This window comes from Ursus arctos, unplaced genomic scaffold, assembly GCF_023065955.2.
Source record: "Ursus arctos isolate Adak ecotype North America unplaced genomic scaffold, UrsArc2.0 scaffold_30, whole genome shotgun sequence".
Classification (NCBI taxonomy): domain Eukaryota; kingdom Metazoa; phylum Chordata; class Mammalia; order Carnivora; family Ursidae; genus Ursus; species Ursus arctos.
Genome location: NW_026622986.1, coordinates 6,701,908 through 6,714,539, shown reverse-complemented (window position 1 = coordinate 6,714,539; position 12,632 = coordinate 6,701,908). Strand labels below are relative to the sequence as shown.

Genomic DNA, 12,632 nt, shown 5'->3' with positions numbered 1-12,632 from the left:
TATTATAATCAATATTTTAATTTTTATTCTAAGTCAAGACTTCTTGGGGTGCGTGGGTGGCTCAGTCGGTTAAGTGTCTGCCTTTGGCTCAGGTCATGATCCCAGAGTCCTGAGATCAAGTCCCATGTGGGGTCCCTGTTCAGCAAAGGGCCTGCTTTTCCCTCTCCCTCGGCCTGCCACTTTGCCTACTTGTGTTCTCTATCTCTCTGTCAAATAAATAAATAAAATCTTAAAAAGAAAAAAAGACTTCTCTCCTTTTCCTCCCACCCAATATACCAGCTGGAAACTGCTAGGGGTTATGACTGACTTTTCTCTTTCATTACCTCCTTTCCAAGTATCTAGTTGTAGTTTCTGTTCTCCATGTCTTTGGGAAGACAGGGAATAAAGAAAAGTCAGGTATACAGGAAAAGTCTTACTTGACTGTCACTGGCTTCCTTCTCCATAACTACAGATAACACCCAATTTTCCAAGTATTCTTAAAATGCCTCTCACTAGGCTTGTGATCAGGGCAAGCATATCCTCCTCTCCCTTAAGGGTTTGTATGTGGCTCAAGGCACCCAATAGCTCTCTGCAGAGAAATACTCTTAAGTCTTCTCTCCTGACCCTTTTATATTGTCCATATCAATGAAAGGTTTTAATGCTCTTTCTTGGCTGCCTGCTTTTTTTTTGAAGTGCTAATGGCCATCTGCCTCACCCATTACTTTGGCATGTGATACTGGGAACTCAGGGTCTCCGTTGATGCCTCCTTACACAACTTATTACAGTTACATCCTTGAAAATTCTGTTAAAATAAAGATAGGGTGTGGCAGAAGTCTTAGTGTAGTTTTAGCCTTAAATTCAGAACTAGGAGGGAGGGAAGATGGCAGAATAGGGCAGCGAGTTTCATCTGGTAACTTGAATTAGCTAGTTAGTTATCAAATCATTCTGAACACCTGGGAATTCAGCCTGAGATGTAAGAAAATTGCTGCAATTCTACAAATAGAAAAGTGACCACTTTTTGCAGGGTTGGTGGTGTGGAGATGTGAATCTGAGGGTATATATCAGAAGATAAATCGTGGGGGAAGGGTGCCTCTGTCAGCGGGCTGCTGGAAAGTGGTATAGCAGTGGAGCACAAAATTGGAACTTTTAGAAGTCTGCTGTGAGGAATGACCCTGCCTGAAAGGTGCTCAGGTGGTGAAGTGGGGTGGAATCTTAGGTGGGACAATGTGGTCTCAGGATCCCTAGGGTCACAGAAAGAAAGGGGGAGCCTAAATATGGCAGAGTTCCCAAGCATTGGAGCAGGGAAGCTGGCTATAATTAGCAAGCCCCCAAGTGGCCTCTCAGCTAGGTGTTGCCATAAACCGCAAACCACAGCACAGTCTGTGACTGCTTCAGAGCAGGGGCCCAGCAAGCGACAACCACTATGAAACCCAGCTCCTTCCCCTGGGAGGAGCAGTGGGAGTGCATGCTCAATGCAGAGGCCCAGCGAGCAGCAGGGTGGTGGTGAGACACCCCTCCCTCCCCTGGGAGGATTGGTGTGGGTGTGCACTGCAGGAGTCTGGGGAGTTTGGCCTACACAAAAGGGACTGACTGCCTTTCCCTGAGGGTACACTGAAGAATGGTGGCAAGGATCTTTCAGCTCCAGGGCTGGAGATCCGGGCCCCACCTTTGGGGAACTAAAGCCACATAGAACAACCCAAAGCAGCTTACACTAAGCCCAGCCCCCTGGCAAGGGGTGGTGCAACTCTGCTCAGGCAAAGACACCTGAGAATCAGAGCATCAGCCCCTTCCCCAGAAGACCAGAAGGATCCTTAGGCAAATACCAAGTTTATAGATCACTCAGAACTGAAAAATTTCTGTGTTAGGGGAAAGTAGTATATAGAATTGGAGGTTTTTTCACATGAGTCTTTAGTCTTTCAGTTTAAAATTTCCTTTTTTTTTTTTCCTTTTCAACTAGTTTCTTATCAACTCTGTTTTTATGTATTTTTTTAATTTTAATTTTTACTTTTACATTTCATAGATATATTCTTCATTTTTGACTTCTGTTCACTGTGTTCAATTTTATTTTTGTATATATATAAATTTTGCTTTCTTTACAATTTTGGGATTTAGTGTCTTCTAACAAACAGACCAAAATACACCCAGGACCAAGTGGATCACCCTGTTTTGTCCACCTGTGAGATTATATTCTCTCTTTTTTCCCTTTTTTTTCTCTTTTTTGGTTTCTGATCTCTTGGATTTATCTAGTGTGTACTTCTCTTCAGTTGTTGATATTTTTTATTTTGTTCTCTCATTCATCTGTTCTGCTCTGGGCAAAATGACTAGAAGGAGGAATTCACAACAAAAGGAAGAGCCAGAGGTAATACTCTCTGCTACAGATCTAAATATAAAATATAAAAAATATAAAATCAATACACAGAAATCAGTTGCTTGTCTATACACTGAGACTGAAGAAAGAGAAATTAAAGAATCTATCCCATTTATAATTGCACCAATAACCATAAGATACTTAGGAATAGACCTAACCAAAGAGGTAAAGGATCTGTACTCTAAAAACTACAGAACGCTTATGAAAGAAATTGAGGAAGACACAAAGAGATGGAAAAACATTCCATTCTCATGGATTGGAAGAAGAAATATTGTTAAAATGTCTACGCTACCCAGAGCAATCTACACATTCAGTGCAATCCCTATCAAAATAACATTGACATTTTTCACAGAGCTGGAAAAATAATCCTAAAATTTGTATGGAACTAGAAAAGACCCTGATAGCCAGAGGAATGTTGAGAAAGAAAACCAAAGCTTGTGGCATCACAATTCTGGATTTTAAGCTATGTTACAAAGCTGTGATCATCAAGTCATTATGGTACTGGCACAAAAACAGACACATAGATCTGTGGAACAGAACAGAGAAGCAAGAAATGGACCATCAACTCTATGGTCAACTAATCCTTGACAAAGCAGGAAAGAATATCCATTGGAAAAAAAGACAGTCTCTTCAATAAATGGTGCTGGGAAAGTTGGACAGCCACATGCAGAAGAATGAATCTAGATCATTTTCTTACACCATACACAAAGATAAACTCAAAATAGATGAAAGACCTCAATGTGAGACAGGAATCCATCAAAATCCTAGAAGAGAATACAGGCAGCAACCTCTTAGACCTTGGTCACAGCAACTTCTTACAAGACATGTCTCCAAAGGCAAGGGAAACTAAAGCAAAAATGAATTCTTGGGACTTCATCAAGATAAAAAGCTTCTGCACAGCAAAGGAAACAGTCAACAAAACAAAGAGGCAACCCACAGAATGGGAGAAGATATTTGCAAATGACAGTTCAGATAATGGGCTGGTATCCAAGATCTATAAAGAACACGGCCCTAACAACTTTATCTGATAAAGGTTATCTATGAGTTAGTATGCTAACTCTATGAGTTAACACTATACTTAATTCTAAGATCCGGAAGAAAGCAGGACATGCTTAGCACATCTATTCATCATTGTGGTACAGATTATAGCCAGGGCAATTAGAGAAGAAAAGGAATGAAAGGGATTCATATTGGAAAGGAAGAAGTAAAACTACCTCTTTTTGTAGATGTCATGATCTTGTATTTAGAAAATTTTAAGGGATCCACTAAAATCTATATGAAGAAATAAGTGAATTCGCATTTTGCAGCATACAAGATTTATAAATAAAAATCAATTGTTTCTATAAACTAACTTGTTACAGGTTGAATTGTGTCCCCCAAAGAGTTATGTTGAAGTTCTAACTCCTAGTATCTCATAATGAACTTATTTTCAAATAAGGTCATTGCAGATGTAATTAGTTAAGATGAGGTCATACTGGGGTAGGATTGGCCCTTATTCCAATATGACTGGTATCCTTGTAATAATTGGAGAAGACTGTACACAAAGAGGGAAGAAGTTATGGAGACAGAGATTGGATTTATGCTGCTGCAATCCAAACGGTACCAGGGACTACTAGAAGCTAGAAGAGGGAAACGGATTCTCCTTTAGAAGTTTCAGAGGGAGCATGGCCCTAACAACTTAATTTTAGATTTATAGTCTCCAGAAATGTAAGAACATAAATTTTAAATTACCCAGATTGTGATACTTTGTTACAGCAGTCTTAGGAAACTAGTACACTAGTGATGAACATTCCGCAAATGAAATAAAACAATTCCATATAAAATACCACCAAAGACAAGAAATAATTTAACAAAAGAAGTGTAAGACTTGTGCAGTGAAAACCACAAAACATTGAAAGAACTTAAAGAAGACCTAATTAAATGGATAGACATTCCATTTTTATTGGCTGTTAGATTTAATAATCTTAAAATGGCAGTGTTCCTCAAATTGATCTACCGATTCAATGCAATCTCTGTCAAAATCTCAACCTTCTCTTTGATGAACTGACAAGCTTATCCTAAAATTCATGTAGAAATGCCAGGAATCCAGAATCACCAAAGAAATCTTAAGAAGAACAAAGTTGGAGGACTCACATTTAATTAATTTTATTATTTTTTATCATTTTTTTTTACATTTAACTAATTTTAAAACTTAATACAAGGCTGTAGTAATCAAGACAATGTGGTACTGGCATAAGGTTAGACCTATATACATGAGTGGAATAAAATTGAATGTCTAGAAATAAACCCTTACATTTATGGTCAATTGATTTTTAAGACGGAGGCCAACACAATTCAGTGGAGAAAAGAATAGTCTTTTTTTAAAAAAATATTTTTATTTTTTATTCAAATATAATTAAAATAGTCTCATATTAGTTTCAGAGATGTACAATATGATTTCACAATTCTATACATTACTTGGCATATTATTAATCCCCTTTACTTATTTCATCCATCCACCCACCCACCTCTCCTCTGGTAACCACCAGTTTGTTCTCTATATTTTGGAGTCTATTTCTTGATCTGTCTCTCTCTCTATTTTCCTTTGTTCATTTGTTTTCTTAAATTCCACATATGAGTGAAATCATATGATATCTGTCTTTCTCTGACATATTTCAGTTAGCATTGTACCCTCTAGATCCACGTTGTTGCAAATGGCAACATTTCATTCTTCATATGTCTGAATAATATTCCATTGAACATGTCTGTATATCTATCATCTATCACCTATCATCTATCTAATATATAGCGTCTATCTAATGTATATCATCTATATCATCTATTTCTGTGTATCTTCTTTATCAGTTTATCTATTGATGGACACTTTGGCTGCTTCCATAGTTTGGCTATTGTAAATAGTGCTGCAGTAAACATAGGAGTGCATCTATCCTTTTAAGTTAGTGTTTTTGTATTCTTTTGTTAAATTCCCAGTAGCGTGATAACTGGATTTGTAAGGTAGTTTAATGTTTAATTTTTTGAGGAACCGCCATACTGTTTTCCACAGTGGCTGCTCCACTTTGCATTCCTACCAAAAGTGCACAAGGGTTTCTTTTTCTCCACATCTGCACCAACGCTCGTTATTTCTTGTGTTTTTTATTTTAGCCATTATAGCATATGGGAGGTGATATCTTATCATGGTTTTGATTTGCATTTCCCCAATGATTAGTGATGTTGAATATCTTTTCATTTGTCTGTTTGCTATGTCTATGTCTTCAGAAAAATGTCTATTCATGTCCTTTGCCCATTTAAAAATCAGATTGTAGTTTTTTTTGGTGTTGACTTTGGTAAATTCTTTATATATTTTGGATACTAACCTTTTATTGGATATATCATTTGTGGAAAATAGTCTTTTTAATAACTGATACTTGGACAACTGGATATCCCTATGTGAAAGAATGAAGTTGCATCCTTTCTTCATGCCATCCACTAGACCTAACTCAAAAATTACCAAAGATCTAAATTTAAGAGCTAAAATTATAAACCTTTTAGAAGAAACATAGGAATAAATCTTTGTGGCTTTGAGTAAGGTAATGGCTTCTTAAATAAGACACCAAAAGCACAACAAACAAAAGAAAGGAAATAGATAAGTTGACTGTCATAAAATTAAAAACTTTTGTACTACAAATGATACATCAAGAGTGTGAAAAGCTAACTCGGATTGCAAAAACTATTCATGAATCATATATTTGATAAGGGACTTGTATCCAGAATATATAAATAGCACTTATGCCCCAGTAATAGATAAATAACCCATATTAAAAATGGACAAATCTCTGAATAGACCTATTCTGAAGCAAGATATACCAGTGGTCAATAAGCACATGAAATGATGTTCAACATCATTTTCATTAGGGAATTTCAAATCAATAGTGCAGTGATTTACCACTTCACACCCATTAGGATGGCTATAAGAAAAAAGAGATGACAATAATAATTGTTGGCAAGGATGTAGAGGAACTGAGACCGTCATACGTTGCTGGTGGAATTGAAGTGGTCTGTCTGCTATGAAAACCAGTTTGTCAGTTCTTCAAAATGTTAAATACAAAGTCAACATATGACTCAGAAATTCTATTCCTAGGTTATACCTGAGTGATTGAAGACATATATAAGCAAAAACTTGTACATGGATATTCATAGTAGCATGTGCCATAATAGCTCCAAATCGGAAAAAATATAAATGCCCATAAACTGATGAATGGATAAATAAAATGTATACACTGGTACAATGGAATAATATTTGGCAATAAAAAGGAACACAGCACTAATATATGCTACAACATGGATGAACCTTGAAAACATTATGCTAAGTGTAAGAAATCAGCTTCAAAAGACCACATAGTATGTATCTTTATTTAAATGAAATATCCAGAATAGGCAAATCTCTAGAGACAGAAAGTAGATTAGTGCCTGCCAGTGTTGAGGCAGTGCTGGGAAGAATGGGGAGTGACTGTTAATGAGTACAGGATTTCTTTTTGAGGTAATTAAAATGTTCTAAAATTAAATAGTTAAAATAGATGCTCAACTTGATGAATATATTAAAACCCATTGAGCTGTACACTTTAAATGAATTAATTGGATGGTATGTTAATTATATCTTAAAAAATAAAGCTTAAAATTTTTGATTATAATAAATAACTCATTTATCAAAAAAATCTATAGTTTACCCATACCTTGGAACAGTGTTCAGCAAACTGCAGCCTATGAGTCAAACCTAGCCATACCCATTCATTTACCTGTCATCTATAGCTGCTTTTGCAGAGCTGGGGTAGTGACCAATCATCTGGCCTGCAAAGTCTAAAATATTTCCTCTCTGGCCCTTAAGAGAAAAAGCTTGCCAAATCCTGCTATGGAATAAGAAGTGGTACTTCCAAGGAGTGAAATATATCTGTGTTTACCAATATAAATAGATCTCAGACATTGTGTTAAGTGAAAATAATAAGTTTAAGACAATATATACATTGATGTCATTAATGTGAAAAAGAAAACGAAAGTCATCTAACCCACTAACAAAAATTATAGAATTGAATAGGTATATGTAGCATTTTATGAATGCATCAAACAAGTTCTGAAAAGATACACAACAATCTGATAATATCTCTAGAGAGAGAATTGAATTTTTGGAATGGTAGTCCAAGTGTTCTTTAACCTTGTTTGTATTATCTTAATATTTTTTCAAAGAAAATATAGAAGTATGTTACATAACTAAAAATATACATGTAAAATGATAATACATTATAGATATTTTTGGTTTGTTTTTCAGAGCTGCGAGTGATCAAGGTTTGTTAGAGGCTGTAAGTATAGCACTCTCAGTTTGAAACTGCACTTTGCCCTTTACATCCTTTGTCAGGATGTATAACCTGAAAGATTCAATACTTCCTCAGTTTATTCAAGAAATTCCTATGCATATGTGACCTGGGATAAATAATATCCTTTTTTGATTTTACTAGACCTTATTATCATTCAAAAACACTTCACTTCTGAAATATTGAACTATATACCCCATAGTCTTCTAAATTTCTATTCCTTGTACTTCTAGTTGGCTTGACTCTTTCAGCCCCAATTATCATTCATTATGCAGATTAATACCAGTGGTTCATTATTTTAATGAGTTAATGAAGACTTTCTTACTGTAATAATTAAGTGCCCAAATAATTTCTCTATATTGAAATGTGCTTTTCATTCTTACTGAAATTATAATATTTGTTTTTAGAAATACAAACAAATGGAAAATGATTTTCAAGTGTTATTAGAGGAGAAATTGGGGCTGGAAAATGAACTACAAAAGTTGAAGAATACTGAGGTTAGTTCAATTTTAGTGTCTGAAAATGGTAGAATACCTAAAAAACCTTATTATTGTAGGATAGAAATCAAAGATATATTTAAATGTTTTATAATACATTTTTGATATTAATAATGGTTAACAGCTGTGCTTTAAACAATAAAATAATGCTATTTTCTAAATTACTATATAGCTATTAAAACCAAAAAGATGCTATGAAAAAAGGACATAAAATTTAAAATTCCAAGACATTTCTAGATCAAATATTTATTTATCGAAATCTCAATAAATTAGCATTTTCAAAATATCTTCTTTTTAAGTTTAAAAAAATTCCAGTTAACATACAGTGTAATATTAGCTTCAGGTGTATAGTTTACTGATTCAACCTTTACATACAACACCCAGTGCTCATCATAGCAAGTGCACTCCTTAATTCCCATCACTTGCTTAACCCATCCCCCCATCCACCTCCTTACTAGGTAACCCTCAATTTGTTCTCTATAGCTAAGAGTCTGTTTTTAGCCCTTCTAGCCCTATGGACCTTCCCTTGTAAGTTAGGGACTTTTGTCTTGCTGCCTTTTTAAGGTTGTTTTTCTTTATCACTATATTTTGCAAATTTAGTTACAATATGTCTTGGTGTTGTTGGTCTGCTTTTGTTGATTTTGGTTGCTGGTCATTGATTTGTTCAATTTATATTTCTTCCTATTTTAATATGGGTGTTTGTATGTTTATTTGTTTCTAGGAATTTATCTGTTTCTTCCAGGCTTATTGGCATACAGTTTTTTCATAATATTCCCTTATGCTGGTTGTATTTTTGGGTGGTGGTTATTATTTCTCCGCTGATCTGTGATTTTATTTATTTGGGTCCTTTCTCTTTTCTTTGTGTTACAAAGTTTGGCTAGGGGTTTATCAATTTTATTAAATTTTTCAAAGAACCAGGTCCTGGTTTCAATGATCTGTTCTGTTGTTTTTTTAGTTTCTAAAGCATTTGTTTCTGCTCTAATCTTTGTTACCTCCCTCCTTTTGCTGGCTTTAGGCTTCATTTGTTGTTCTTTTTCCAGCTTCTTTCGGTGTAATGTTAATTTGTTTATTTGAGATTTTTCTTGCTTTTTTTTGCATTTAATATGTATTTTATTATTTTTTTTAAATTTTTTTATTATGTTAGTCAACGTACACTATGTCATTAGTTTTTGGTGTAGTGTTCCATGATTCATTGTTTGCGTATAACACCCAGTGTTCCATACGTGTCCTCCTTAATACCCATCACCGCGTTAGCCCATCCCCCACCCCTCTCCCCTCTGAAACCCTCAGTTTGTTTCCCAGAGTCCATAGTCTCTCCTGGTTCATTCCCCCTTCTGTTTACCCCCCATTCATTCTTCCCTTCCTTCTCCTACCGATCTCCCTGCTATTCCTTATGTTGCACAAATGAGTGAAACCACATGATAATTGTCTTTCTCTGCTTGACTTATTTCACTTAGCATAATCTCCTCCAGTCCCATCCATGTTGCTGCAAATGTTGAGAAATCGTTCTTTCTGATGGCTGAGTACTCTTCCGTTGTACATATGGACGACATCTTTATCCGTTCGTCTGTTGAAGGGCATCTAGGCTCCTTCCACAATTTAGCTATTGTGGACAATGCTGCTATGAACATTGGGGTGCATATGGCCCTTCTCTTCACTATGTCTGTATCTTTGGGATAAATACCCAGTAGTGAAATTGCTGTGTCATAGGGTAGCTCTATTTTTAACTTTTTAAGGGACCTTCACACTGTTTTCCAAAGCGGCTGTACCAAACTGCCTTCCCACCAGCAGTGTAAGAGGGATCCCCTTTCTCCACATCCTCTTCAACATTTGTTGTTTCTTGCCTTGTCAATTTTTGCCATTCTTACTGGCGTAAGGTAGTAATCTCAATGTGGTTTTGATTTGAATTTCCCTGATGGCTAATGATGTGGAACATTTTTTCATGTGTCTGTTAGCCATTTGTATGTCTTCATTGAAAAAGTGTCTGTTCATATCTTTTGCCCATTTTTTTATTTGATTATTTTTTTCTTGGGTGTTGAGTTGGAGAAGTTCTTTATAGATCTTGGATACCAGCCTTTTATCTGCAGTTTCATTTGTTAATATCTTCTCACATTCTGTGGGTTGCCTGTTTGTTTTGATGACTGTTTCCTTTGCTGTGCAAAAGCTTTTTCTCTTGATGAAGTCCCAAAAATTCATTTTTGCTTTTGTTTCCCTTGCCTTTGGAGATGAGTCATGAAATAAGTTGCTGTGGCCGATGTCGAAGAGGTTACAGACTATGTTCCCTCTCTGATTTTGATGGATTCCTGTCTCACATTGAGGTCTTTCATCCATTTGGAGTTTATCTTTGTGTATGGTGTGAGAGAGTGGTCAAGTTTCATTCTTTTCCATATAGCTGTCCAATTTTCCCACCACCATTTATTGAAGAGACTGTCTTTTTTCCACTGGATGTTTTTTCCTGCTTTGTCAAAGATTAGTTGGCCATAGAGTCGAGGGTCCATTTCTGGAGTCTCTATTCTCTTCCATTAATCTATGTGACTGTTTTTGTGCCAGTAGCATGCTGTCTTGGCGATCACAGCTTTGTAGTACAGCTTGAAATCAGGCAATGTGATGCCCCCAGCTTTGTTTTTCTTTTTCAACATTTCCTTGGCGATTCAGGGTCTTTTCTGGTTCCACACAAATTTAAGGGCTGTTTGTTCCAGTTCTTTGAAAAATGTCATTGGTATTTTGATCGGGATGGCATTGAAAGTGTAGATTGCTCTGGGTAACATAGACATTTTAACTATGCTTATTCTTCTGATCCATGAACATGGAATGTTTTTTCCATCTTTTTGTGTCATCTTCAATGTCTTTCATCAGTGTTCTGTAGTTTATAGAGTATAGATCATTTACCTCTCTGGTTAAGTTTATTCCAAAGTATCTTATGGTTTTTGGTGCTATTGTAAATGAAATTGATTCCCTAATTTCTCTTTCTTCAGGCTCATTGTTAGTGTATAGAAATTCAACTGATTTCTGAGCATTGATTTGTATCCTGCCACATTACTGAATTGTTGTATGAGTTCTAGTAATTTGGGGGTGGAGTCTTTTCGGTTTTCCATATAAAGTATCATGTCATCTGTGAAGAGAGAGAGTTTGACTTCTTCTTTGTCAATTTGAATACCTTTTATTCTTTTTTGTTGTCTGATTGCTATTGCTAGGACATCTAGTACTGTGTTGAACAACAGAGTATTCTGTTGTTCTGGGGTGTAGTGCTCTGTATATATCTATGAGGTCCATCTAGTCCAGTATGTCTAGTTTCTTTGTTGATTTTCTATTAGATGATCTGTCTGTTGCTGAGAACAGAGTGTTGAGGTCCCCTACTATTAATGTATTATTATCTGTATGTCTCTTTATTCAGATTAAGAGTTGGCTTGTGTATCTGGCTGCTCCCCTGTTGGGGGCATAGATATTTATAATTGTTAGATCCTCTTGTTGGATATGCCCTTTAAAAATAATATCATGCCCTTCTGTATCTCTAACTACAGTTTTTAGCTTAAAATGTAATCTGTCTGATATGAGAATTGCTACCCCAGCTTTCTTTTGAGGTCCATTGGCATGAAAAATGGTTTTCCATCCCTTCACTTCAGTCTGGATGTATCTTTAGGTTCACAATGAGTCTCTTATAGACAGCATATGGATGGGTCAGATTATCCAATCTGCAACCCTGTGTCATTATGGGAGCATTTAGGCCATTCACATTGAGAGTGATTATTGAGAGAGATGATTTTAATGTTGTCATGTTGCCTGTGAAGTCTTTGTTTCTATAGATTGTAAATTTCTGTTCTGTATGACTCTTGGGGTCTTTTTACTTTTATAGAACCCCCCCTTAATATTTCTTGTAGGGCTGGCTTGGTGGCCACATATTCGTTCAGTTTCTGCCGGTCTTGAAAGGTCCTTGTCTCTCCATCTATTCTGAATGACAGCCTTGATGGATAAAGGATCCCTGGCTGCATGTTCTTCTCACTTAGTGCTCTAAATATGTCTTGCCAGCTTTTTCTGGCTTGCCAGGTCTCTGTAGACAAGTACGACATTATTCTGATAGTCCTCCCTCTGTACATGAGGAATCTCTTCCCCCTCGCCGCTTTCATTTCCTTGGATCTAAGATTTGCGAATTGTACTCTTATGTGACGTGCTGTCAGTCTGTTGTCCTCTCTGCCTCTTGGACATGAATGCTTGTTTCCTTTGCCAGATTAGGGAAGTTCTCAGCTACAATTTGTTCAAATATTTCTTCTAGACCTCTCTCTTTCTCCACCCTCTCAGGATGCTGATGATTCTGACATTGGAATGTTTCATGGAGTCAGTAATCTCCCGTAGTCTTTTCTCTTGAAAGTGGAGTTTTTTAAGCCATGTTTCTTCTCTTTCTTCCTTTTCTATCATCTCATCCTCTAACTCACTAATTCGTTTTCTGAC

At 36.1% G+C, this 12,632-nt stretch overlaps 1 protein-coding gene across 1 annotated transcript in view; it reads left to right on the top strand.

Annotated features, from left to right (window-relative positions):
* Positions 1-12,632, top strand: part of CCDC7 (coiled-coil domain containing 7) — a 245,984-nt gene that overhangs the window by 62,114 nt on the left and 171,238 nt on the right. Inside the window, exons 10-11 of the mRNA XM_057304764.1 lie at positions 7,647-7,677; positions 8,097-8,186. Coding sequence (XP_057160747.1) covers positions 7,647-7,677; positions 8,097-8,186 — 121 coding nt within the window. The remainder of the gene's footprint in view (positions 1-7,646; positions 7,678-8,096; positions 8,187-12,632) is intronic.